The sequence below is a fragment of the Megalobrama amblycephala genome, linkage group LG2 (assembly GCF_018812025.1).
Source record: "Megalobrama amblycephala isolate DHTTF-2021 linkage group LG2, ASM1881202v1, whole genome shotgun sequence".
Classification (NCBI taxonomy): domain Eukaryota; kingdom Metazoa; phylum Chordata; class Actinopteri; order Cypriniformes; family Xenocyprididae; genus Megalobrama; species Megalobrama amblycephala.
In genome coordinates this window covers 4,086,118-4,109,423 of record NC_063045.1, presented here as the reverse complement: position 1 = coordinate 4,109,423, position 23,306 = coordinate 4,086,118, and the positions used below count along the sequence as shown (strand labels likewise).

General features: G+C 42.3%; 1 protein-coding gene across 1 annotated transcript in view; it reads right to left on the bottom strand.

The window, feature by feature from the left end:
- The window catches only part of LOC125258510 (neoverrucotoxin subunit beta-like), a 27,664-nt gene extending 4,367 nt beyond the window's left edge, over positions 1-23,297 (bottom strand). The window contains exons 1-3 of the mRNA XM_048175495.1: positions 23,204-23,297; positions 18,681-20,387; positions 5,792-5,827 (exon numbers count right to left, since the gene is read on the bottom strand). Of these exons, the coding sequence (XP_048031452.1) occupies positions 5,792-5,827; positions 18,681-20,387; positions 23,204-23,294 (1,834 nt within the window). The 5' untranslated portion in view covers positions 23,295-23,297. The remainder of the gene's footprint in view (positions 1-5,791; positions 5,828-18,680; positions 20,388-23,203) is intronic.
- Between the last annotated feature and the right edge of the window lie 9 nt (positions 23,298-23,306).

Below are 23,306 nucleotides of genomic sequence, written 5' to 3'. Positions count from 1 at the left end.
GTTATTTTCACGTTGATTTGTTACACTGCTGCATGCTGCGCGGTAAAATGCAACAACTGTTTTTAGACTTAATGGTTTGCTTATTTCACGCTGTTATTATCTTTGTGCGTGAGAGTTCATGATTATGCGGTGAGTGGCAATGTGAAGCGGCAGCCGATTCTTCCCGTTTCCGAGACGCGCATCTCAATGCAGTGAAATCCGGTGGGTGCTCGGGCTCAGATACTCTCCATTCATTTTAACCAATAAAAAGTCGTCAGAGAATCAAGAACCTCTGACTGCAGCGCGCACAGCTTTCTTCTCGTCGTTATAGTTCATTTGAGGCAGTTTCGTGGCGTTATTTGCTCTCGCTCAAACTTTGTTCCATGTAAATCAGACATGCTTTTTCTCTAGAATTGTCTTCTCTCCTGGACTTAATGTTGCTAGAAGCTATTAACCTTCAAACTTACATAACTGACTGTTAAAATAACAACTATAAGTTGTAAAGAAATAAGTATCTTTTATAATAACTCCATGTACAAATTATATCAGTTTCAAACTTAGCCTACTGTAGTCAGCCAGCTCTCTAGATAGGTAATAAAAATATTTAATATTTTTTAAAGTTAAGTGATTATTGTAGCCTAAATAGATGCTTATTGAATTATTATATTTAGTGAACTACTCATTATCAAATAGGACTATATCAAAGAGTAATCAAAATGGCTCTGGGGATTTATGACTCTGGATAATCTAGATTTTTTAGAATAGAGATCACGGTTTTTCCACGATTCAAAAAGCAATTTACACAATCAAACAAATTAATATGTAGGGCTAATTTACTTGAGTTTCTGACAAAATGTTTTATTTAATGTTCAAAATTAATTTATAAATGTCTAAACTGTAATAGATGAGTCTAATCATTTTTTATTATTATTAATTTAGAGAATTCATCATGAAAAAAAAAATGAAATGAATGAAATGCATTTTAACAGCCACTGGTCGCCAGCTACTGGCATAACAATATAACAGATACAATTTTTATTTAAAGCGTCATGAAAGCCCAAAACACTTTTTTTGAGATGTAAACAGATATGTATAGGCTGCACATCATTGAAAACACTAAAGGTACTCATTAATGTTATTCATAAGTGAAAAATACTTATTTTTGCATTTTTCAGAGCGATTTCTGTCTTCCTGTTTGAAAAGCTGAGTCGGAGCAACGTCACAAAATCTGACGTCATCGTGTGCTTTCGGCCCAAGTATGGGCATGGTCGAACATGCTGACGTAGACCGTTTCGAGCGATTCTCGACATATATTCATGACATAAAGCTCATTTAATCCAATCACTGCGCTGTAGTATGCATAAGATTATAATTGCGGTATTATGCATGACGAAGTGTCACTTCTCTCGCCTCAGTCTGTTGTCGTTCAGAGACATATCGTTGGTGTTCGTTTCCTCAGTGCTACAACACAATGTGTTTTCCTGAGACGCGACCAGAGCAGAGGTTTGTGTGCATGTGGATTGTTTTGCTGTAATCTACCAGCACAAATGGAAAATATGTTTGCGTGAGATCGCATTACAGCGGAGAATTCAAATGTCACAAAAGTGCGGCTCATTCCCCTCTGTCTGCTCTAGCTGCGTTCAAACACGCGAGCCGTAGGCTGTTTCCCTCAGCACAGCAGCACATGAGTGTTGTTTGTATTTTGCTCGCGATGCGGTCAGAACTGGAGATTGAATACGAACACATGAAAAATACGATTGTTTTTATGATATACAGGCGGAGCGCGCATATGCTCGGTTTCAGCGCGGAGCTCCGCGATGAGTTTAATAACACTAGCCACGTGACACCAGAGGTTGCGCTAGACTTTAACATTGTCCGTTATTTTGACGGACAGGGTCGTAAAAATTCCGTCATAATCTGTTTTTACCCGTCATTTTCATTTTCATATTTTAATTATAATAACACATTTAATTGATTTTATTTTTGTTCACATTTTCATTTTTAATTATGAACCTACTGGACAATAGGCTTATCCATTTATTTTGAAGAACAGATTATTAGATTAGACTGCGTAACTTTTACTTTAACATGAAATTTCTCTGTACTGTAGGCTACGTGTTGTAGCCATTAAAGAAAACATAGTTTCATATTTATGTTTAAATAGTCCTATGTTATGTTTTAAATTCATCTATTTGATTATGAAAAGTGAACAGCATGAGTAAGATGGATCATGCGCAATATATCTGGACACATGGAGTGGGTCAGACATGATTTTGACCACTTCATTAAGTTTTATTTAGTAGAAAGTCTTTCTTTAAAGTGAATTTTGTTTTGTAAAAATTGTATCTTAATTTTAATCAGTGTTTCATGAACCAACTGCCTGGATGTAATAAATAAGAACCAAATATAGCAGGCAATATAATTATGCGCGGCGCGGGCGCGATCACTGGCGCGTGAACTGGAGCGCGTCTTACAGGCTAAATGAACCGAAACTCAGCGGCTGCTTGCCTCACAGACATGAGAAATAAATCTATAGAAAGCTTTAAACATCTACTTTAACGAAAAGAAATATGCTCTCTGATTATTTAGACTAAACCGAATGAAGTGCATTCTCTCTCTAGGCGCGTCCACTATGAGAAGATGACGAGAGTCAGCAATGTCAATCTTCGTAGCCTACACTGATTCAGAAAACATTACTTTATTAATAAACAATTAAAATGTCTCCTTGCTGTTTTGCTCACATTCATAAGACCAATATCAATTCGTAAATCACAGTCGATCTCTTGGTAGGCTATATGCTGTTTTCAGTTGATGATTAAACAGTGCATAGTATGCCTCCCATCCAATAAATCGCAATAGGCTTAACGCTTTGTGTTGCTTTTGATATGGAACAAAAGTCTCAGATTTCAAATTCTGTCCATTTCATTAAGAAATTCAAGCAATAAATACTGCTTTGGCACTCTTTAATGTGGCGTGATAGATAGCTTCCGGGTACTCGCCTGTGCGTTATGAAACGCATAGCAAAAGATTCGTGCCAGTTTCATTTTTGTTCTGGATCCAGTGCTCTGCTGCTACATTGGAGCGCACTCGCCACCAACTGGACAGGGGTGTGAATTACACTTACAATTTACAATAGATCACCCTGAGTGTAATCTGTCAACGTGACGGACGGCCTTCAGATTTTTCCGTCATTGATAAAAAAATTCCGTCAATGACGGATAATTTTCGGTTAACGCGACCTCTGCGTGACACATAGTTCATACAGAATAAAGTATCCGTGTTTAAAGTTTTTATTTCACACATTCTCCTGCACCAAACATTAACCAGCACGGTGTTGTTATGCACACATATTTCATCAAGTCTTCTTCAAATGAATTATATGTGCAAACTGGACACTGATACAGTGATGTAGCCTATCTGAACGCGACGACACATTATATTATTATAAAAGACTGATTTTGAGACTGCAGTGCTCGTAAACGTAATCAAAGTAGCCTATTATTAGCCCTATTAAATATTCTTTCACATTTCTCCCTTGTGCTTGGGAGTTTGTCGTCATTTTCTCCGTGCTCATATATTAATATTCATTATTCTGTATAATGAGTGTGTTGTATGTCTCTGTTTCATTGGTTGTTCTCTCCCCTCTTCTCCTCCTCTACACTCCCACTTTTCCAGAGCTTTACACGCCCATTTTAACAGAGTTTTTAAGCTTTGAGGTGTGAACGACCAGGGTAAAACAGGGGGGTTTCATGACCCTTTAAAGCTTAGTTTCAAAGGTCGTCTACTCATTTTGATCATGGCTACTGCAGCATCTGTATACAAACTAGATAAAAAATACAGATAAAAATTATATATATATAGTCTGATTCAGAGCTCTTGACGTGGCTCGCAGCCAGAAAGAATACACAATTGAAGCACAATATATATATTAGTTAGAAGTTTTTGAAGCATCTAAAATACATTTTGGTCCAAAAATAACAAAAACTACGACTTTATTCAGCATTGTCTTCTCTTCCGGGTCTGTTATTTATATATAATCTATTTTTAATCTCTATAATAAAAATGTATAATTCCGATTTTGATCTCCATATCCATTTACATATATTATATATATCTTCCAAGGGGTTTTTTCCCTCCTAGGACTTTTTTCCCACGCTGGGTTTTCTCCTAGGGGGGTTTTTCCACCCCTGGGAGTCAGCCGACATTGGCTTAATGTAGCACCATCTTGTATATGTTACATATTACCACGCTTGTTTGTACAGCTTATTTTTAACCACTTCCCTTTTTTCTGTGCTTCTAATATGTAAAGCTGCTTTGAAACAATTACCAATTGTAAAAGCGCTATATAAATAAATTTGACTTGACTTGTTGTTCACGATCCGCAGTGACACCACCAGGTCTCCATTGCTCTTTGCCTTTCCGAAGCTTGTGACAGCGGTTGCTGCTGTGTAGGAGCTTCTTCCATCGCTCTTAGTTCTTCGTCCGTGTATTCGGGTTCAAATAAATATGGCTGAGCAAAAAAGTCTTCCTCTGTGTCGAAATCCTTAGACATGTTTGCGAAGGTTGTTTTGTTTACAGCGTGCGTCTCCCTCAGACTGAAACGAAGCTCTGGAGCACCAGATAACACGTCAGCAGCGTCACTGCGGAGTCGTGAACACGGATTGACAACAGACCCGGAAGAGAAGACAATGCTGAATAAAGTCGTAGTTTTTGTTATTTTTGGACCAAAATGTATTTTCGATGCTTCACAAACTTCTAACTAACCCACTGATGTCACATGGACTACTTTGATGATGTTTTTATTACCTTTCTGGACATGGACAGTCTACCGTACATACATTTTCAATGGAGGGACAGAAAGCTCTCGGATTAAATCTAAAATATCTTAAACTGTGTTCTGAAGATGAACGGAGGTCTTACGGGTTTGGAACGACATGAGGGTGAGTCATTAATGACATAATTTTCATTTTTGGGTGAACTAACCCTTTAATGTTAACTAGCCTCTATGGAATGTAAAGAGCCTTTGTTGTGCTTTTGTGAACGTGTTATTGACTCTGTACTCTTAGAATTCTGTATTTTGTACTTTTACAGTTTTTCGTTATTCTTTGGTAAATGTTGAAAACCATTCCAGCGTCTCCAGCAAGGCATTTGAGATAAAGGGCAAAAAATATAATAAATATATGAATATTTAAATATATGAATATAATATAATAAATATATGTTGCTGTATAAATATATTGCGTGTCTGTCTGTGTGAGTGACCTGCGCTGTTTTGTGTACTACATACTACTACATACACTCTTATTGTTTTTTCCATGTTTGTCGTCTCGTTATCTGAGGACATGAACACAAACATATCCAAGGTTTCTCTGAGATAAGGCTTAATAAGTATTTCATCATTTTATTTGAGAAAAACCATTGTCAAATACACTGAAACTCTAAGCTAGAAGAATTAAGTCAAACCAGAATTTCAGAATTTTAATAAATTATTAAATAAAAGTTGTTCATCTAATCCATTTATTAAATTTACTTGACTGTTTTTGATTATTGAAATTTGAATAGACAAAACAAACATTTTCATTAATTTATTGGTCATTTTAACTGATGATAATATTAATAATTGATTGTTTAATATATACCGTGATACCATGATATTTTCTGAGACTGTTATCATACCATGGAAATCTCATACCGTTACAAACCTAATCTGAACTCCTTATGTTCAATATTTTCAATACACGATCGACTCTAAAACTCTTCTTCATCTCTTCTTTCACATGAACACACTCAATGAGTTTTCTCAGTGACTTACATTGTAGGAAGTCATTCCTGGTCTTGGGATCAGTTCCTGTGGAAATCAAGAGACATGAAGAGTGTGATTATAATCAGGAGAAAATCATCCCTGCATCATTACTAACATATTTCTAATATGAGGATCTACATGAGATGATGGAGGATCATTTCTGAGAGCAGATGAATCATGAGATCTTTTGGAGCTTCTCCAACACAGAAGATATTTAGAGAAATGCTGTTTACAGAGCCCAAATCCTGACACAACCTCTACTGAGGGATTGATATCATTATTGACACGTCACCATATTTGATTTGTCTTCTGTAGACATGAACTGATCACAGATCTGATTAGAGAGGGAATAGGGCTCAAATTTCACTTTGCTCATATGCACAGTAATCATATCACTTCATAAGTCTTAGATTAAACCTTGACCTCCTTATTAGTCTTTCTCAAAGAGACACTGATTTTTTCAGCAGGGATATTGTTATCAGTCCACCGCTATTTCTCGCAATTTAAAGATTTAAAGGGTTGACATGTTTTTTTAAAACCTTTCCAATTTTTCCAAACGTCATCCCATATAATTTACAGCAATAAACAAAACATCAAATTACATGTATTTGATATGATCTACAGTCCCATAAATGTTTAATATAGAATATGAATTGTACAATGTATACATTTTCCAGAGTTTTGAAATATGTAAATTACTGGATCAGATCAGGAGTCGAGAACAAACTGCACTGGTGCCACATTCAACAATGAACGATATATAATATATATATAAGTTTCCAGATTAATCTAATAATACAAAAATACAGCAAAAATGTTTTTTATGTTGTTTATTAAAAAAAACACAATTCCTTGTGTACATTTACAACATATTGCATGTATCTCTCTCCATCTGTATGATGCACACGAGCGTCTTGATAACACCTAAGGTTGTATTAGCTAACATTAGTTAATGCATTAGTTAACACTGACTAACGTCTCAGGTTACGTATGTAACCATGGTTCCCTGAGAGGGAACGAGAAGCTGCGTCAAGCGCTTTGGGAACGCCTCTGTGTGATTGCGTCGTGAAGCACATGTGAAATCTGTCCAATGGCGTGACGGAACGTCATAGGCGGGTGACGTCATGACCAGGAAACTATAAAGCACACCTGACCCAAACAGAGATAGCTTTTGAAAAGTCGAAGTAAGTCTATTACAGGCATGCAGGGAGTATGGCAACGTGACGCAGCATCTCGTTCCCTCTCAGGGAACCATGGTTACATACGTAACCTGAGACGTTCCTTTTCAAGGTAACTCACGCTGCGTTAAGCACTTTGGGAGCGAGATACCCATGTCGCCATAGAACCAAGTGCCTGTCCGTGTGAAACTGTCCAGCGCACACTAAGACACCAGCACTCTTGACCCCGGGGTCGAGGCCACATCTAGGTTATAAAACCTAACAAAAGTGTGCGGCGAGGACCAACCAGCCGCATCACAAACTTCTTGGAGGGACACTCCAGACAATAAGGCCAAAGAAGCCGTCATACTCCGAGTAGAGTGAGCACGGACCTTAAGTGGTGAAGGATGTCCGGCAGACTCATACTCAAGTGAGATAGCCTCGACTACCCACTTACTCAACGTTTGCTTGGATGCTGGGTGCCCCATACGTGGGGCCCCAAAACACACAAACAGTTGATTCGTTTTACGCCACAGGGCAGCTCTGTGAACGTAGGCATCCAAAGCCCTGACAGGGCACAGCAAATTAAGTTTTTCCTGGTCTGGATCCAGAAATGGAGGAGGACAAAAGGCCTGCAACACAATAGGGCCCACCACATTAGTGGGGACCTTAGGAACATAACCTTCCCGAGGAAAGAGGAAGGCTTTGACCATGCCTGGCGCAAAGTCCAAGCAAGATGGAGAGACCGAAAGGGCTTGAAGGTCACCAATTCTCTTTAACGACGAGATAGCGAGGAGGAAAAGAGTCTTTAGAGTGAGGAACTTTACATAAACCTCTTCAATAGGCTCAAACGGAGCAATAGATAAGCCCTCCAACACTATGGCCAAGTCCCAGGTCAGAACTCTCTGACATGCCGCAGGCCTCAACCTCAGAGTACCACGAAGGAAGTGAGTAACCCATGGGTGTCTGCCAAGAGAAGCACCCTCTAAATGCACATGGTAAGCCGCAATGGCTGCCACGTAGACCTTAACGTAGAAGGAGATAAACCAGAAGAAAACTTTTCTTAAAGAAACTCCAGAACTGTACCGGCTGGGTAGTTAAAAGTATCAAAATTATGTTCTCTACACCATAAAGAGAAAACATTCCATTTCAAGGAATACAGCCTCCTCGTGGAGGGAGCTCTGGAATGAAGCATGGTCTCCACTACCTCAATAGGGAGACCAGAATCTATGAGCTGTGCCCCCTCAGAGGCCACGCCCACAACTTCCACAACTCCGGGCGGGGGTGAAGGATTGAGCCCCCCGCCTGTGAGAGTAGGTCCCTCCTGATCGGAATCTCCAGGGGAGAGCCGTCGAGGAGAGACATAAGGTCTGAAAACCAAATTCGGCCCAGCCAAAACGGGGCTATTACAGTTTTTCTCAATTGTTTACACACAAATATTGGTACTTGAGACACAATGACCACAACATGTAACTCATGCACCAACCCCCTGAACCAATTCTGCTAAACTACAAGCACAATTCCTGCTTTACACTCACATTGCAGTTCTAAAACACACTTTTTTCAAAACACTACACACAATTCTCTGCATTTGGCACAATTTTCAGGCAGAAAAATCTCTTGTTTTCACAAGGAACACACTGCCATTCAAATATGCACACTGAGTCATCACATGGGCAAACATCTGTCACACATTTTTACAATTAGCAAACAGAGCTTTAGCATAAAAGGGCAACAGGTGAGCTCTTGTGTTTTGGAGCAATGGATGCCAACAATGGAAATGTATACAGTAAATTATTCTGTTGTTTTGTACTGTATGTGCAACTTTGCGTTGGTTGGGATGTGCACTGTACATTGTTTTTGTTGGAAAAATAAAATATATTTGTTACCGTGTATTTGTGTGTTCTGACTATAAAAATTATTATATATATATATATATATATATATATATATATATATACTACAAATATTTTACAACACACTTATGTATGTACTGTCTGTAGTAAGTGTAACACTGAACCAAATAAAGACTTGAAAACTATATTGGCATTAGTGGAATTGCTTTGGCATGGTTTAAATCGTACTTATCTGACCGTTATCAGTCTGTAGTAGTAAATGAAGAGATGTCGTATCGATCACAGGTTCAATATGGAGTACCACAAGGCTCAGTACTAGGACCGTTGCTTTTCACTCTGTTCATGCTGCCCTTAGGAGAGATAATTAGGAAGCATGGTGTTAGTTTTCACTGCTACGCTGACGATACTCAGCTCTATATTTCCTCGCGCCCTGACGAAACCTACAAATTCACAAAACTAACAGAATGCATAGCTGACATTAAAAACTGGATGACAAGAAATTTCTTATTATTAAATTCAGAAAAAACTGATATCCTAATCTTTGGACCAAAAACTTCCTCACGAAAAAACCTTGAATACTCTCTAACACTTGACGGGTGCTCCATTAAACCTTCGTCCTCAGTTAGGAACCTGGGTGTGCTCTTCGATACCAATCTTTCATTTGAAAGTCATGTTTCTAGTATCTGTAAAACCGCCTTCTTCCATCTAAAAAATATATCTAAATTACGACATATGCTCTCAATGACAAATGCGGAACAGTTGGTTCATGCATTCATGACCTCAAGACTAGATTATTGTAACGCTCTACTGGGTGGTTGTTCTGCTCGGCTTTTAAACAGACTACAGTTGGTCCAAAATGCGGCAGCTAGAGTTCTTACTAGAACCAGAAAGTATGACCATATTAGCCCAGTTCTGTCAACATTACATTGGCTCCCTATTAAACATCGTATAGATTTTAAAATCTTGCTACTTACTTATAAAGCTCTAAATGGTTTAGCTCCCCAGTACCTAAGTGAGCTCTTAATGCATTATAGTCCTTCACGTTTATTGCGATCTCAGAATTCAGGCCAGTTGATAATACCCAGAATATCAAAATCAACTGAAGGCGGCAGATCCTTTTCCTATTTAGCACCTAAACTCTGGAACAATCTTCCTAGCATTGTTCGGGAAGCAGACACACTCTGTCAGTTTAAATCTAGACTAAAAACACATCTCTTTGCTCTTGCATACACATAACACATTATCAATACATTAACATTTTTCAAATCCGTTAAAGGATTGTTACGCTGCAATAATTAGGTCGGCCGGAACCGAGAACATTTCCTATAACACTAGATATACCTGTACATCAGAATAAGAATGGCATCTACGCTAATATCTGTCTCTCTGCTTATCCCGAGGTTTGCCGGGTGCTGGATCCAGGCCGTATCCAGATCAGATGGAGAACCTGTGTCTGGACCTGACTACAACGCAGCCCAGGAGACAATGGGCCTACAGATTCAGTTCTGGCTGCATCTATAATTTAGATTTTTAATCCCCGTATCCGCTTACATATATTTATATATAATCTATTTTTAATCTCTATAATAAAAATGTATAATTCAGATTTTGATCTCCATATCCATTTACATATATTATATATATCTTCCAAGGGGTTTTTTCCCTCCTAGGACTTTTTTCCCACGCTGGGTTTTCTCCTAGGGGTTTTTTTCCACCCCTGGGAGTCAGCCGACATTGGCTTAATGTAGCACCATCTTGTATATGTTACATATTACCACGCTTGCTTGTACAGCTTATTTTTAACCACTTCCCTTTTTTCTGTGCTTCTAATATGTAAAGCTGCTTTGAAACAATTACCAATTGTAAAAGCGCTATATAAATAAATTTGACTTGACTTGACTTGACCAAAGTCATTATGATGAATGGAGAAGTGTTTTCCATTCATCATAGTGTTTTACATAGAGCACATCAGTGTTCAACTGGTTCTTATAAATGTCTATTCATATGATGGTTTGTGTGTGTCATTTGAAAACAAAATACCATTTTGAGAAGAAAGAACATTGTTTTGAATGTAAAGTTTCATTTTGCAGGAGAATTGAGGGGTTTTGCCCATTGTGTGTGTGTTTTTTGATTTGTGTGTAGAGTTCTGAGAGTATGAGGCATGCTTTCAGAAAATGTGTGTAAACAATCAAGAAAAACTGTAATAGCAACTGGACCCAGTCTTGGCGCACTCTCTCCAAAACTCCCGGCAGCAGAGCAATCGGGGGAAAGGCGTACAGACGCGGCCTCGGCCATGTCTGCACCATGGTGTCCAACCCCAGAGGGGCTGGATGTGTGAGGGAGAAATACAAATACACGACACTTGGTCGTTTCCAGAGACGCAAACAGATCCACATCCGCTTTCCCGAAGCGCTCCCAAAGGAGCTCCACCACCTCAGGGTGGAGTCTCCACTCCCCGGGCCTCAGCCCCTGCCTCGACAGGATGTCTGCTTCCTGATTCAGACGCCCTGGGATGTATACTGCCCTGACTGACAGCAACTTCCCCTGGGCCCACAGAAGGATCTGGTGTGCCAACTTGCATAAGGGGCGCGACCACAGACACCCCTGATGGTTTATGTAAGAGACCACCGCTGTGTTGTCCGTACGGACCAACACATGAAGGCCCCTGAGATCTGGGAGGAAATGTTTGAGTGCCAGGAACGCAGCCATCATCTCCAACTGGTTTATGTGCCAGGAAAGATAATGACCCCTCCACAGACCCTGAGTCGAGCAGCCACTCATGACCGCCCCACAGCCAGTGAGGGATGCATCCGTCGTTAGCATTTCGTGACGACAAGGAGCCCCCAACACCAGGCCTTGGGAAAGTAACCAAGGTTTTTTCCACATGACACAAGCACGAAGGCATCGCCGCGTGATCTTGACCATGCAAAACGGAAACACCTTGGTTTTGAGCCACCACTGCAAAGGTCTCATGTACAGCAGGTCAAAAGGTATCACGTTGGACGCAGCTGCCATCAGACCTAACAGTCTCTGAAACTGTTTCACAGTATGTGACTGACCTAGCTTCAGCTTGTTTACGGCTATGAGAATGGCCTCTATGCGAGCTGGCGATAGACGTGCTTGCATTGACACTGAATCCCAAATTACGCCTAGAAAAGAGGTTCTCTGAGCTGGAGAAAGTACACTCTTCTTTGTGTTTAGCCGTAACCCCAGATGCTTCATATGGGCAAGAACCACCAATTCTTCTGACTGTGCTAGAATTAACCAGTCGTCTATGTAATTCAACACGTGGATGCCCTGGAGTCGCAACGGAGCCAGAGCTGCATCCATGCATTTTGTGATGGAGCAGGGAGATAAAGCTAGGCCAAAGGGAAGAACCCGATATTGGTGCGCTTCGCCCCCGAAAGCGAACCTCAGGAACTTCCTGTGTTGAGGTAGGATGGGTATATGAAAGTATGCGTCTTTCAGATCTATCGTGACAAACCAGTCCTCGGACTTGATTTGTGACACAATGTGTTTCAGAGTTAGCATTCTGAACTTGAGCTTCTTGACAGAGCGATTCAATAGGCGCAGATCTAGAATGGGACGCAACCCATCATCCTTTTTCGGAACTATGAAGTACCTGCTGTAAAACCCTGACACCTTGCAGGGAGAAGGAACCCTTTCTATAGCTTCTTTTCGCAAGAGAGTCTGTACTTCTTGTTCCATAACCAGAGCCTGCTCGGGGCTCACCTCGGTGAAAAGCACCCCGTTGAACTTGGGCGGTCACAACCCAAACTGAATTCTGTATCCAAATTCTACTGTGTGCAGGACCCATTGAGATACGTTTGACAGAAGTTTCCACGCTGCCAAAAAATCTACTAAGGGAATCAGTCTCTCAAGACAGACCTCTGGTGTTTGATGTATGACTAGCCCAGTGTCCTGAAGCAGCGAACCGGCAGGAAGCAACCGAACTGGCCATTTTTGATCCCTCCTCGGAGGGAGCGAACACCCCAGCGCCACTACATTGCCGGGTGAACGCTGGGATATACGTTCGTTGAGAGCCTCTGCGCCCTGAAGCCCACGAGGTGGCAGGGTTGGCAGAACAACCCCCTGAGGGCACCAAGGGGAGACGGGCACCATGCACTAAGGTGGACACCGACTCACCCCGGTGGGGACAGCCCTCAAAAGCCTGATACCACTGGCGGTTGTGAGCGCTGACCCGACCCCCAGTCTTTCTGTGGGTGGGTGCGGGAAGCAACGCTCACTTTTTGTTGCGCCCGATATGAGGAGCTCGTACTCGGCTGGGACTGCACTTTTTGACTAGCAGTCCCAGAGACCTGAGATCGGCGGGGAAGAAATTTAGAAAAAGCAGCTGTCTGTTTTTTAGCTTCCTGAAACCTCTCAACGACTGTGTTGACTGAGTCGCCGAAGAGGCCAGGTGGTGTTAGTGGAGCATCAAAAAGAAAAGACCGATCTTTATCTTTCATGTCGGCGAGGTTGAGCCATAGATGTCTCTCCGTGGCCACCAGGGCTGCCATAGACTGCCCTATTGATCTGGCGGTCTCCTTGGTAGCACGGAGAGAAGGATCTGTTGCTTTTCTATGCTCTGTAAATGCCTCGCGACTGACTTCCCCATCCTCATCTAGGTCTTTAAGCAGGTCGGATTAATAAGCTTGGAGGACAGCCATAGTATGTAAATAGGCTGCCGTCTGACCTGCTGCCGAGTACGCTTTACCCAGTAAAGCTGAAGATGTACGTAGTGGCTTAGTGGGTAATTTTGGGGCTTTTAGGGAGGCTGCCGACTCGGGGGAGAGATAGCTTGCGAGCATCTCTCTTCCACCCGTGGCATTTCCACATAACCATGCCTTTTTAGTCCCATTATATTACTGTAATTAGATATCTGCGGACTAAAGACCAGATAGGACGCGGGTCTGTTCCACGACCTCCACACCTCGGGAAAAAAAGGCAAGCCCCGGCGAGGAGGTTGTGCGCGAGATGGAAGAAAGCGCTCGTTTAATAAACTCGCTTGACGAGCTTCCTGTTTCTCGGTCGGCCAGCTTATATCTGGCCACTGCTCTAGTAACAACCTCCACTAACTCTTTCTCTTTTTCATATGTTTGTATGTGTGGTGGCTACTCATAACTTTCACTTTGATCGATACTAACAACGTCCAATTCCTCGGAACTGGAGCGCTGCAGCATCGGCGCAGAGCGTGCTTCTGCCTCCTGAAATGAAGCGCTGGGTCCTGCAGGTAAAGGCAGAGAAAGGGCGGGCCCGTCTCTAACCCCTCTGCAAGATCCATTTGCGAGCCCCACGACGCGAGCCTTCGCTGTGCTTCGGCAGCAGCGGTACCCGAGCCGCGGGGCTTTCCTTGAAAAGCGCCCGGCGGGAGCGGAGCGTCTTCATTGACATTTGCTCGCAGTGTACACAGCCAGCTCCCTCGAGAGCTGACTGTGCATGCTCCACTCCCAGGCAAACAACACAAAGCTTGTGTGCATCTCCCACCGTGATGTAGTGAGGACAAGGAGGTGCACACGGCCTGAATTGCTGCACTAGTTTAGTCGCCATAATGTCTTAAATGTGTGTGCTTGAATGACTTGGTAGACAAACAACAGTAAATAAGACAGACAGTTTCACATATAGCGCTTACTGAAGACACAGAAACTAACTCTGTTTGGGTCAGGTGTGCTTTATAGTTTCCTGGTCATGACGTCACCCGCCTATTACGTTCCGTCACGCCATTGGACAGATTTCACATGTGCTTCACGACGCAATCACGCAGAGGTGTTCCCAAAGCGCTCGAAAGGGAACCATGAACAACACCTCTGTTCAGCATTAGTTAATGTTTGTTAATGTTAACTCACGCTTGTATTAATGCATCTATTCACGTTAACAGCACACATAGTTCAACATTAGTTAATGCATTAGTTAACATGAATTAATCATGAACAATGCCTGTAAATAGCCTTAATGTTTTAAGGTTAACTTACTGTACATATTTACATTAGTTTATGTAGCATTTGACACATTTCTAACTCATCTTACTCTAAAGGTAAAAATGTCTTTGTGTACCTATTCAGCATTATTTATTATTAAGGCATTGATTTGGGCTGGAAACATAATTCTGAAGTGGAAACTATCTGAACATTAACAGATATGATGTTCATGTTTATATGCACTTTACTATCATTACTTACATTCAACAAAGCATTTATTAATGGAATTTGTGAACCTTAATGTAAAGTGAACACTATTTCATCATTAACTGATGTTATTAGCATTACAGCATTTACAGAGTAAATAAAATAAAGGTCGGTCAAATGTAAGTTATGTGTTACAAAAAAAAAAAACATCTCTTAAAGGCTCTGTTTACTTCAAACTAATTTATTTTTCATTCTTCACCTAACTTTGCAGAAAATGTATTGAACAGCACAAGAACTTGCAATACTGTCTTTTTTTTGTTTTTTTGGCTTGAGACTTAGAGACAACTCCTGCTACTTGACAATGTAGATTCAACTGTGACTTTGTCTTTATTACAGTATTATGTATTACGGACAGCGACAGACAGACAAATAGATAGACAGATGAATAGATAGATAAACGGACAGAAAGATGTATAGATAGTTACATCATAATTACAGATTCTACATCTTGACCAAAATGACCAAAATAAAAAGTCTCACCGGGAAATATCATAAGTAACATGTCATCCACTTTAGTTCAGACCAGCTAAAAAAACCTTTAACAGTAAATCACACAACCAATGGTGCAAATCATTATTGTTATACTGTGTTCTCGAACATCAACATTGTGTGACTATGAGTAAGCAGTGTGTATTATCGTTATCCATAAATGTATGGATTAAGTGAAAATGTGTGCTACAGTGGGCATAAGAGTCGATGGTTTTGTGTTTTAAGATGATTATTTGTTGTTTGTGTGTTTTTGTCACGATTCCTGTCACTTCCCGGACTCCAATTCCCATAATCCTCCCTGCCAGTCATCTGCACACACTCCACACTAATCAGTAATCACCACACCCAGCTGCAGCACATTAACCGGACTATAAAAGACTCTCATTCACATCACATCATTGCGAAGTCTTGTTTTCCTCGGTTACAATTCCGAGCATTGTTATTCTGTCTGTCTGTCTGTCTGTCTGTCTGTCTGTCTGTCTGTCTGTCTGTCTGCCTGCCTTTTACCGATCCTGTCTGTTACCTGTTTAAGATTCTCTGCCGCCTACCTTTGGACTGTATATTGTTTCCTGACCTGTGAGTGATATCTGCCTGCCTCGACTTCTGCCTATACTGTGACCATGATTTTGCCTGTCCCTTGCTGTTCCTGTCTGCCCCTGTTCGACAACGCACCTGCACAATAAAAGCTTGCATTTGGATTCAAACCTGTTTGACCAATCATTACAGTTTTGTTTTAATTATGAGCCGTTTGTGTCACATATCCCTTGTTTCCCTGGACTACGTTTCCCATGATCCTCCTGTTTCTTCACCTGCACTCACTTCCCTCGTCATCTCCTATCATCACTCATCACCTGCACCTGGACTTGATCATCAGCACTCCCTTTATATTGCACTCACTCCCTTCACTCATTGTCCGTTCTCTGTTTTGCTTAGTGTGTATGTTTGGTATTCCTTGCCTTTGTTTATTAAAAGAACGTCTGTTATTGTGGAAATCCGTATCTGCCTCATCCTTCTACCAGTACACGTAACAGAAGAACGGACATTTAAACTGCTGGATTTTCCACAAGAAAGATGGATACTTTCCTCTGCTCCCTGGCTCCAGCTTCTCCCATGCCTCCCACTTCCATGACGGCCGGCGATCGTCTCATCTGGCTCTTGCAGGTTGGTCGTTCGCTGGAGAGGTATGTGGAGGAGTTCGTTGAGCTCGCTTTTTTGACTGACTGGCCAGACGCTAATTTGATCGCCCTGTTTCTAGGAGGACTGGACGACAACACTATCCGTTTTGATGAACCTGATTATCGTTTCTCCTTAAGCGAAACTATCAATTTAATTTTGTGTTTAAATGGCTCCAAATTCCTAGTTGAAGAGGTTCAGGATGAGTGTTTGTTTCATCCAGTTTCATCCCTCCAGTGAACTCCCTGCCTGTCCCACGCTGGACCCACACTCCTCCCCTGGGTCCAAAAAGCGGAGGAGGAGGAAAAAAGCTGCCCCAGCCCTCACCAAGGAGGCTCCAGCCTCACACGAGCCGCCATGTAATGCGGCCTGGCTTATTGACTTTGTTACCGAGCCAATTTCTCCAGTCTCTGCCGAGCCAGTTTCTCCAGTCTCCGCTGAGCTAATTTCTCCAGTCTCTGCCGAGCCAGTTTCTCCAGTCTCCGCAGAGCTAATTTCTCCAGTCTCCGCCGAGCCATTATCTCTAGTCTCAGCCGCCAAGCTAGTATCTCCAGTCTCAGCTGCTAAGCCAGTATCTCCAGTCTCAGCTGCTAAGCCAGTATCTCCAGTCTCATTCGCCGAGCTCTCTGCTTCGGCCGCCGCCGAGCCAGCCTGCTACGAGCCCGCTCCAGCTACTAAATTTGAACTTTTTGTCTCCCCGCTGGTCTCCAGCCCTAAAACTGTGTTCCCTCCCTGCCTCCCTCTCCCGCCTCCTCCTATTTGTGTCCACACTGCACCTCCACCTCAAGCCCCTTCGTCCAGTACTCCACCTCGGCCCTCTGTTCCATTACCTCCACCTTGGCTCCAACCTCCCTCGTCTCCACCATGGCCCATCAGTCCACCAGCTTCACCAGTCTCCATCCTTCCTCTGGTCAAACATTTGTCATTCATCAGCCTGCCCTCACCTCAGGACTGCACTCCTTCATATTCACTCCGTCCCTCTGTTCTGTTAGCTTCTGCACTCCCTCCTGTTCTCCCTGTGTCGTCTGTCGTCCTGGCTCTGCTGCGGCCTTCTGGAGCCCTGCCTACGCCTCGGTCGGCGTAGCCGCCGGTGTCACCATGGTCCGACGGACTTTCCGCGTTGCCTGGACTCTAAGACTTTTCAGCAGTCCGCTGCACCTGACCCGCCATGGCTGCCCACGGCCCCTGACCCGCCATGGCTGCCCACGGCCCCTGACCCGCCATGGCTGCCCTCGGCCCCTGACCCGCCATGGCTACCTTCGGCCCCTGACCCGCCATGGCTGCCCTCGGCCCCTGACCCACCATGGTTCTTGCACCCGCCCTGGAGACCTCCACTCCAGTCTGCTCCTCCCCCTGCACCGGCATGAGGTCTCCAGGGAGCCCACCCCCCTCCCGGTTGTTCCATCTACGGCGCGCCTACCGGGAGGGGGGGGTAATGTCACATATCCCTTGTTTCCCTGGACTACGTTTCCCATGATCCTCCTGTTCTCCACACCTGCACTCACTTCCCTCGTCATCTCCTATCATCACTCATCACCTGCACCTGGACTTGATCATCAGCACTCCCTTTATATTGCACTCACTCCCTTCACTCATTGTCCGTTCTCTGTTTTGCTTAGTGTGTATGTTTGGTATTCCTTGCCTTTGTTTAGTAAAAGAACGTCTGTTATTGTGGAAATCCGTATCTGCCTCATCCTTCTACCAGTACATGTAACAGTTTGTTGTTTTTTATTAGCTATATTTTTAAATGTCCTATTGGTTTTCACTTGTTCAAGGCTTTGTATTGATTATTGTGAATGTCATCTGATTAAGTACAGTAACCTACATTAAATACATAATATACTCTGTCTTTACAGAATATTTGTAACAACATGAACAAAGGAAATAATATGTTCTTATATACAGTAAAATGTGAAACATGCTACACATTTATTAATAGCCACACCTGTTAGGAAATATGATTGTCAATCCAAACATGAAGCATATTATATATATAAATTTTAAAAAGATAAAGATTAATGCAAAATATGGAACTTACCTGAAGGCGGTATGGGGCCGATAGTGTCACTGGCTTCACTCACTCCCACTTTACCCACAATCCTGTAGCGGATCCGGTACTGCTGTCCAAACTTCAATCCAGTCAGAGTAAAGTCTTCATCAGGTGTGTTTTTGACAAGCCACTCTTCCTCTTTCACCTGCTTGTACTCCACTCTGTACTGCACAGTTTCTCCAGTCGGGGACTTCTGCAGTTTCAGGGACACACTGTGCTTCAGGACCTCCTTCACTTCTGCTGGGGGAGGCTTCGACACGGGCTGGAACTGTGTGTCTGTCAGCTTCCCTTTTTCATACAGATAGATGGAGGAGCCTGGACTGGATGGATCGGAGATGTCAGAAATAATTAATCTGTATCTCCTTTCATCTTTGTTAGCCTCTGAAAAACTTTTGAAAAGAGATAAGTTCTCTCTCATCTTTGAGATGACATCAGGATCATTGAACCACTCTTCTGATAGGAACATGCTAGAGCTCTTTTTCACTACCTCATCTAGCTTCTTGAACTCTTCTGATTCCAGAAACTCCTTCAGGTTTGAAAGATACTGGTCTTCATACTTCAGAGATGTGAAGGTCAAGCACACCACAACATCAATATCAGGATTAAGGAGGAGGATGTTGAGATGGTTTGAGTCTTCAGTTTTGATTCCCTCTAGCATCTTGGTTTGAGAACTCAAGAGATCAAGTTCAAACTTGGCATCATCTAACCACTGGTTAAGCATGTCAGCATTGAAAGGGGAGCTGTAGTGGATCTTCAGGATGTCTTCCAGCGACTTCTCCTCCATCCCTCCTCCTCGTATAGCAGGCAAGACTCTGGCCACTGCTTTCATGAGCACTGTTTTGTAAATGTTGAGAGAGCCCTGAAAAAAACTGAGCCTCTCTTTGATGTCTCTGAAAACATTTACCAGTGGATTTCTGGAGAGATCATTGCATGTCCTCTCTGCCTCCAACAGCCCCTCTATTATATCTTCAGTGTTGGAAACCAGACGTGTGGTGATTCCTCTCACCAACTGAGCTGCTTTTGTATCCAGAAGAGAAAGAGGATAGAGCCAGACTTTTATTGGAACTGCATTATCTGGATTCTCCTTGAGGATAGTGGGGAGCTTCTTGTACACCTCTAGGGCCTCCATGTAAGTGGTTGGGTTCTGATCAAGGCGGACGTCACCATAAAATGTGCAGGAGATTCTCTCAGCCACTTTCTTATCCCCATCTGTCATTTCTAGAGCTCCTTTTCCCTCAATAGAAAATTCAGGGATGTTCTTGACCATGACATTCAGTTCTCCCTCAATCTCCTGCTTGTTTTCCTCTTCTGAAAATGTCCGATCAAACACCATGACAGCCTGAGCTCCGTACAGTACAGCCGTGATCACATGAGTCGCAGTTTTCTGGTCAAACACCTCAGGGTAGGTGATCTGGCCCAGCTGGGTCATGGTGAGCTGTTCGAATCTGGTGGTTTCTTTGTGATTCATTGTAACTCTGGACTGTTGGTTTGAGGATTTGGTGTCACGGAGAAACTTGGCAGATCCTCCCACCTCCACCAGTCCTCCCAAGAAGCTGGCCTTCAGGGAAGCGCTTACATCCAGGAGGCTGGACTTACTAGAGAGAGAGTCGGAGCTACTGAACTTCAAATTTGTCATGGGCTGTGGATGAATGTCCAAATCTTCACTCAGTGACTTCTTATCCCACAGAGTAACACCTGAAATGAGAAATGGCTTTAACAGTTACACATGAGGACACAATGTACTGTTGAAGGTAACATGCCGATTTTGTATCTTTGTAACGTACAGAAAGTATACTGTTAAATATATGTATTCTTGATTAAAATTGATACACAATTGTTTTTTTGCATATTCCTGATGTGACTGCCTGATTGAAATGTGAGCGATTTCCCTTTTAATTGATGTGATATTATAAGCCAACATAATTTCCTGTTTCCTGTTAGGGTTAAGCCTCGGGTATACTTCACTTTTCGCGCCCGGACACGTCACACGCATAGTCGTGTCCGCGCATCTTTCAAAGTATACTAAACCAAGGATGCGCGCAGATGACTGAGTTCGACACATGCGCAGTACAACTTTTCTATACTATTACCAGACATCGTGTCATCAACCGGACATTCACTGGGCAGGATCAGAGAAGAATAGTTCAGAAGATACACCAAGAGAACAGGAATCAAAGAAGGCATGCTTCTGAGTTTACTCATCTTATTTTTGAATCACTCTTTACACACTCTTCTTCGACAACTGCACATTGTGCTCAGTACTGTGCGTATTGCCACCTAGTGGACTCGTCTGTCCTGCTTGCCCATGCGCTGTTGCACGCACACTGTCCACGCGATCTCGAAATTTGGGCTGCACGCAGACGGGGTGTGCGGCCGGCCGTGAGCCCTCTGCATGACGAAAATTATGTCATGCGGACAGTGCATGAACGCGGATGGCTGAAGTATACCCGGGGCTTTAGGGTTATTTCCAATTTTCTGTTTTCTCCTCTTCCCTTTCTACATTGTAACTGAATGAGAAAGGTAGGACTCATTTGGCTCCTCTTAATCTTATTTTCACAACATTCTTTTAAATAGACTCAAAAACTATGTTGGCATTAGTGGAATTGCATTGGCATGGTTCAAATCATACTTATCTGACCGTTATCAGTTTGTAGTAGTAAACGAAGAGAAGTCATATCGATCACAAGTTAAATATGGAGTACCGCAAGGCTCAGTACTAGGACCGTTGCTACCCTTGGGAGATATCATTAGGAAGCATGGCGTTAGTTTTCACTGTTACGCTGATGATACTCAGCTCTATATTTCTGACGAAACTGACCAATTCACAAAATTTCCTACTACTAAATTCATAGAAAACAGAGATTCTAATTTTTGGACCAAAAACTTCTTCACATAATAACCTAGAATACTGTCTAACACTTGATGATGGCTGCTCTGTTAAGTCTTCGTCGTCAGTTAGGAACCTGGGTGTGCTCTTTGATACCAATCTTTCATTTGAAGGCCATGTTACTAGCATCTGTAAAACCGCATTCTTCCATATTAAAAATATATCTAAACTACAACATATGCTCTCAATGAAAAATGTGGAACTAAGGCTAGGTTACTGTAGTGCTCTACTGCAGTGGTTCTCAACCTGCAGCCCTTCACGAATGCAAATGCAGCTCATGATACACAGACCACATTTTTAAAAAAAGATTGTTTTTAAATTAAATAGGATTAAATTAATATTGTTATGATACAGAGGGGTCAGACACAGATGTAAACAGGTAAGCAGTCTTTAGTATAAAACCAGTGAGCAGGATAGAACAGATGAGCAATGGTAATGACTGGTGATAGTTATGGTCCTTTTGTGATTGCAGATGACAGAGTCTTTGAACTGGGAAAGAACTGGGAAAAAAAAGGTTGAGAACCACTGCTCTACTGGGTAGTTACCCTGCACGCCTAATAAACAAACTCCAGCTGGTCCAAAACGCAGCAGCTAGAGTTCTTACTAGGAAGTATGACCATATTAGCCCAGTTCTGTCGTCACTGCATTGGCTTCCTGTTAAACATCGTATAGATTTTAAAATCTTCTTAATTACTTACAAAGCACTAAATGGTTTAGCTCCCCAGTACCTGAGTGAGCTCTTAATGCATTATAGTCCTTCACGTTTATTGCGATCTCAGAATTCAGGCCAGCTGATAATACCTAGAATATCAAAATCAACCGCAGGCGATAGATCCTTCTCCTATTTGGCACCTAAACTCTGGAACAATCTTCCTAGCATTGTTCGGGAAGCAGACACACTCTGTCAGTTTAAATCTAGACTAAAAACGCATCTCTTTAACCTGGCATACACATAACACATTATATCTACTTCTATAATTCAGTTCATGTAAATTGTTAGGCTGCATAAATTTGGTCAGCCAGAACCAGGAACACTTCCTATAACACCTGATGTACTTGTTACATCATACGAAGAATGGCGTCTATTTATTAGTTTATTTTTGTCTTTGACCTTAATATGTGGAAATGAGCACATGGTCATCACATGATGTGTACATCATATTTATTTGATAGAGAGAACAAGAGCAATTCACTCACAGAGGCTGCATACAGTATGTACTTTTGTATCAGGTATGTTTATCTGTTAATACAATTTTCCTGTATAATGTGATTTTTCTTTACTTGATTTATGTTTCATGTTCCTATTCTGCCCCTTTCTACATTGTAACTGAATGGGAAAGAGAGAACGAGAGCAATTCACTCACAGAGGCTGCATATGTTCTCTTGTACCAGAATAAAAGATCCAACAAGCTGCTTACTGTTGTCCTGTGTCCAACAACCACAAAGCTACACAACGCAGACAAAGTTTTTCATAACCGGTGTCGATGGCTGCGCGAGCCACCGGTTACATCTGTAAGAGTACTAATGTAATATTTGAGTGCTTATGTCTCAAAATAACCACACATGTATAGTTTTGTTGATTCACATTTGGATGAAAAAGGGAATAAAAAGCATTTTACAGCACCTGGAATGAAGGTATCACTGCGGCAGTCATACAGCATACCAGGATACAGAGGTCTTCCCAGAGCTGCCACTTCAATGGGTTTTGATGCCATGACTGCAGTAAA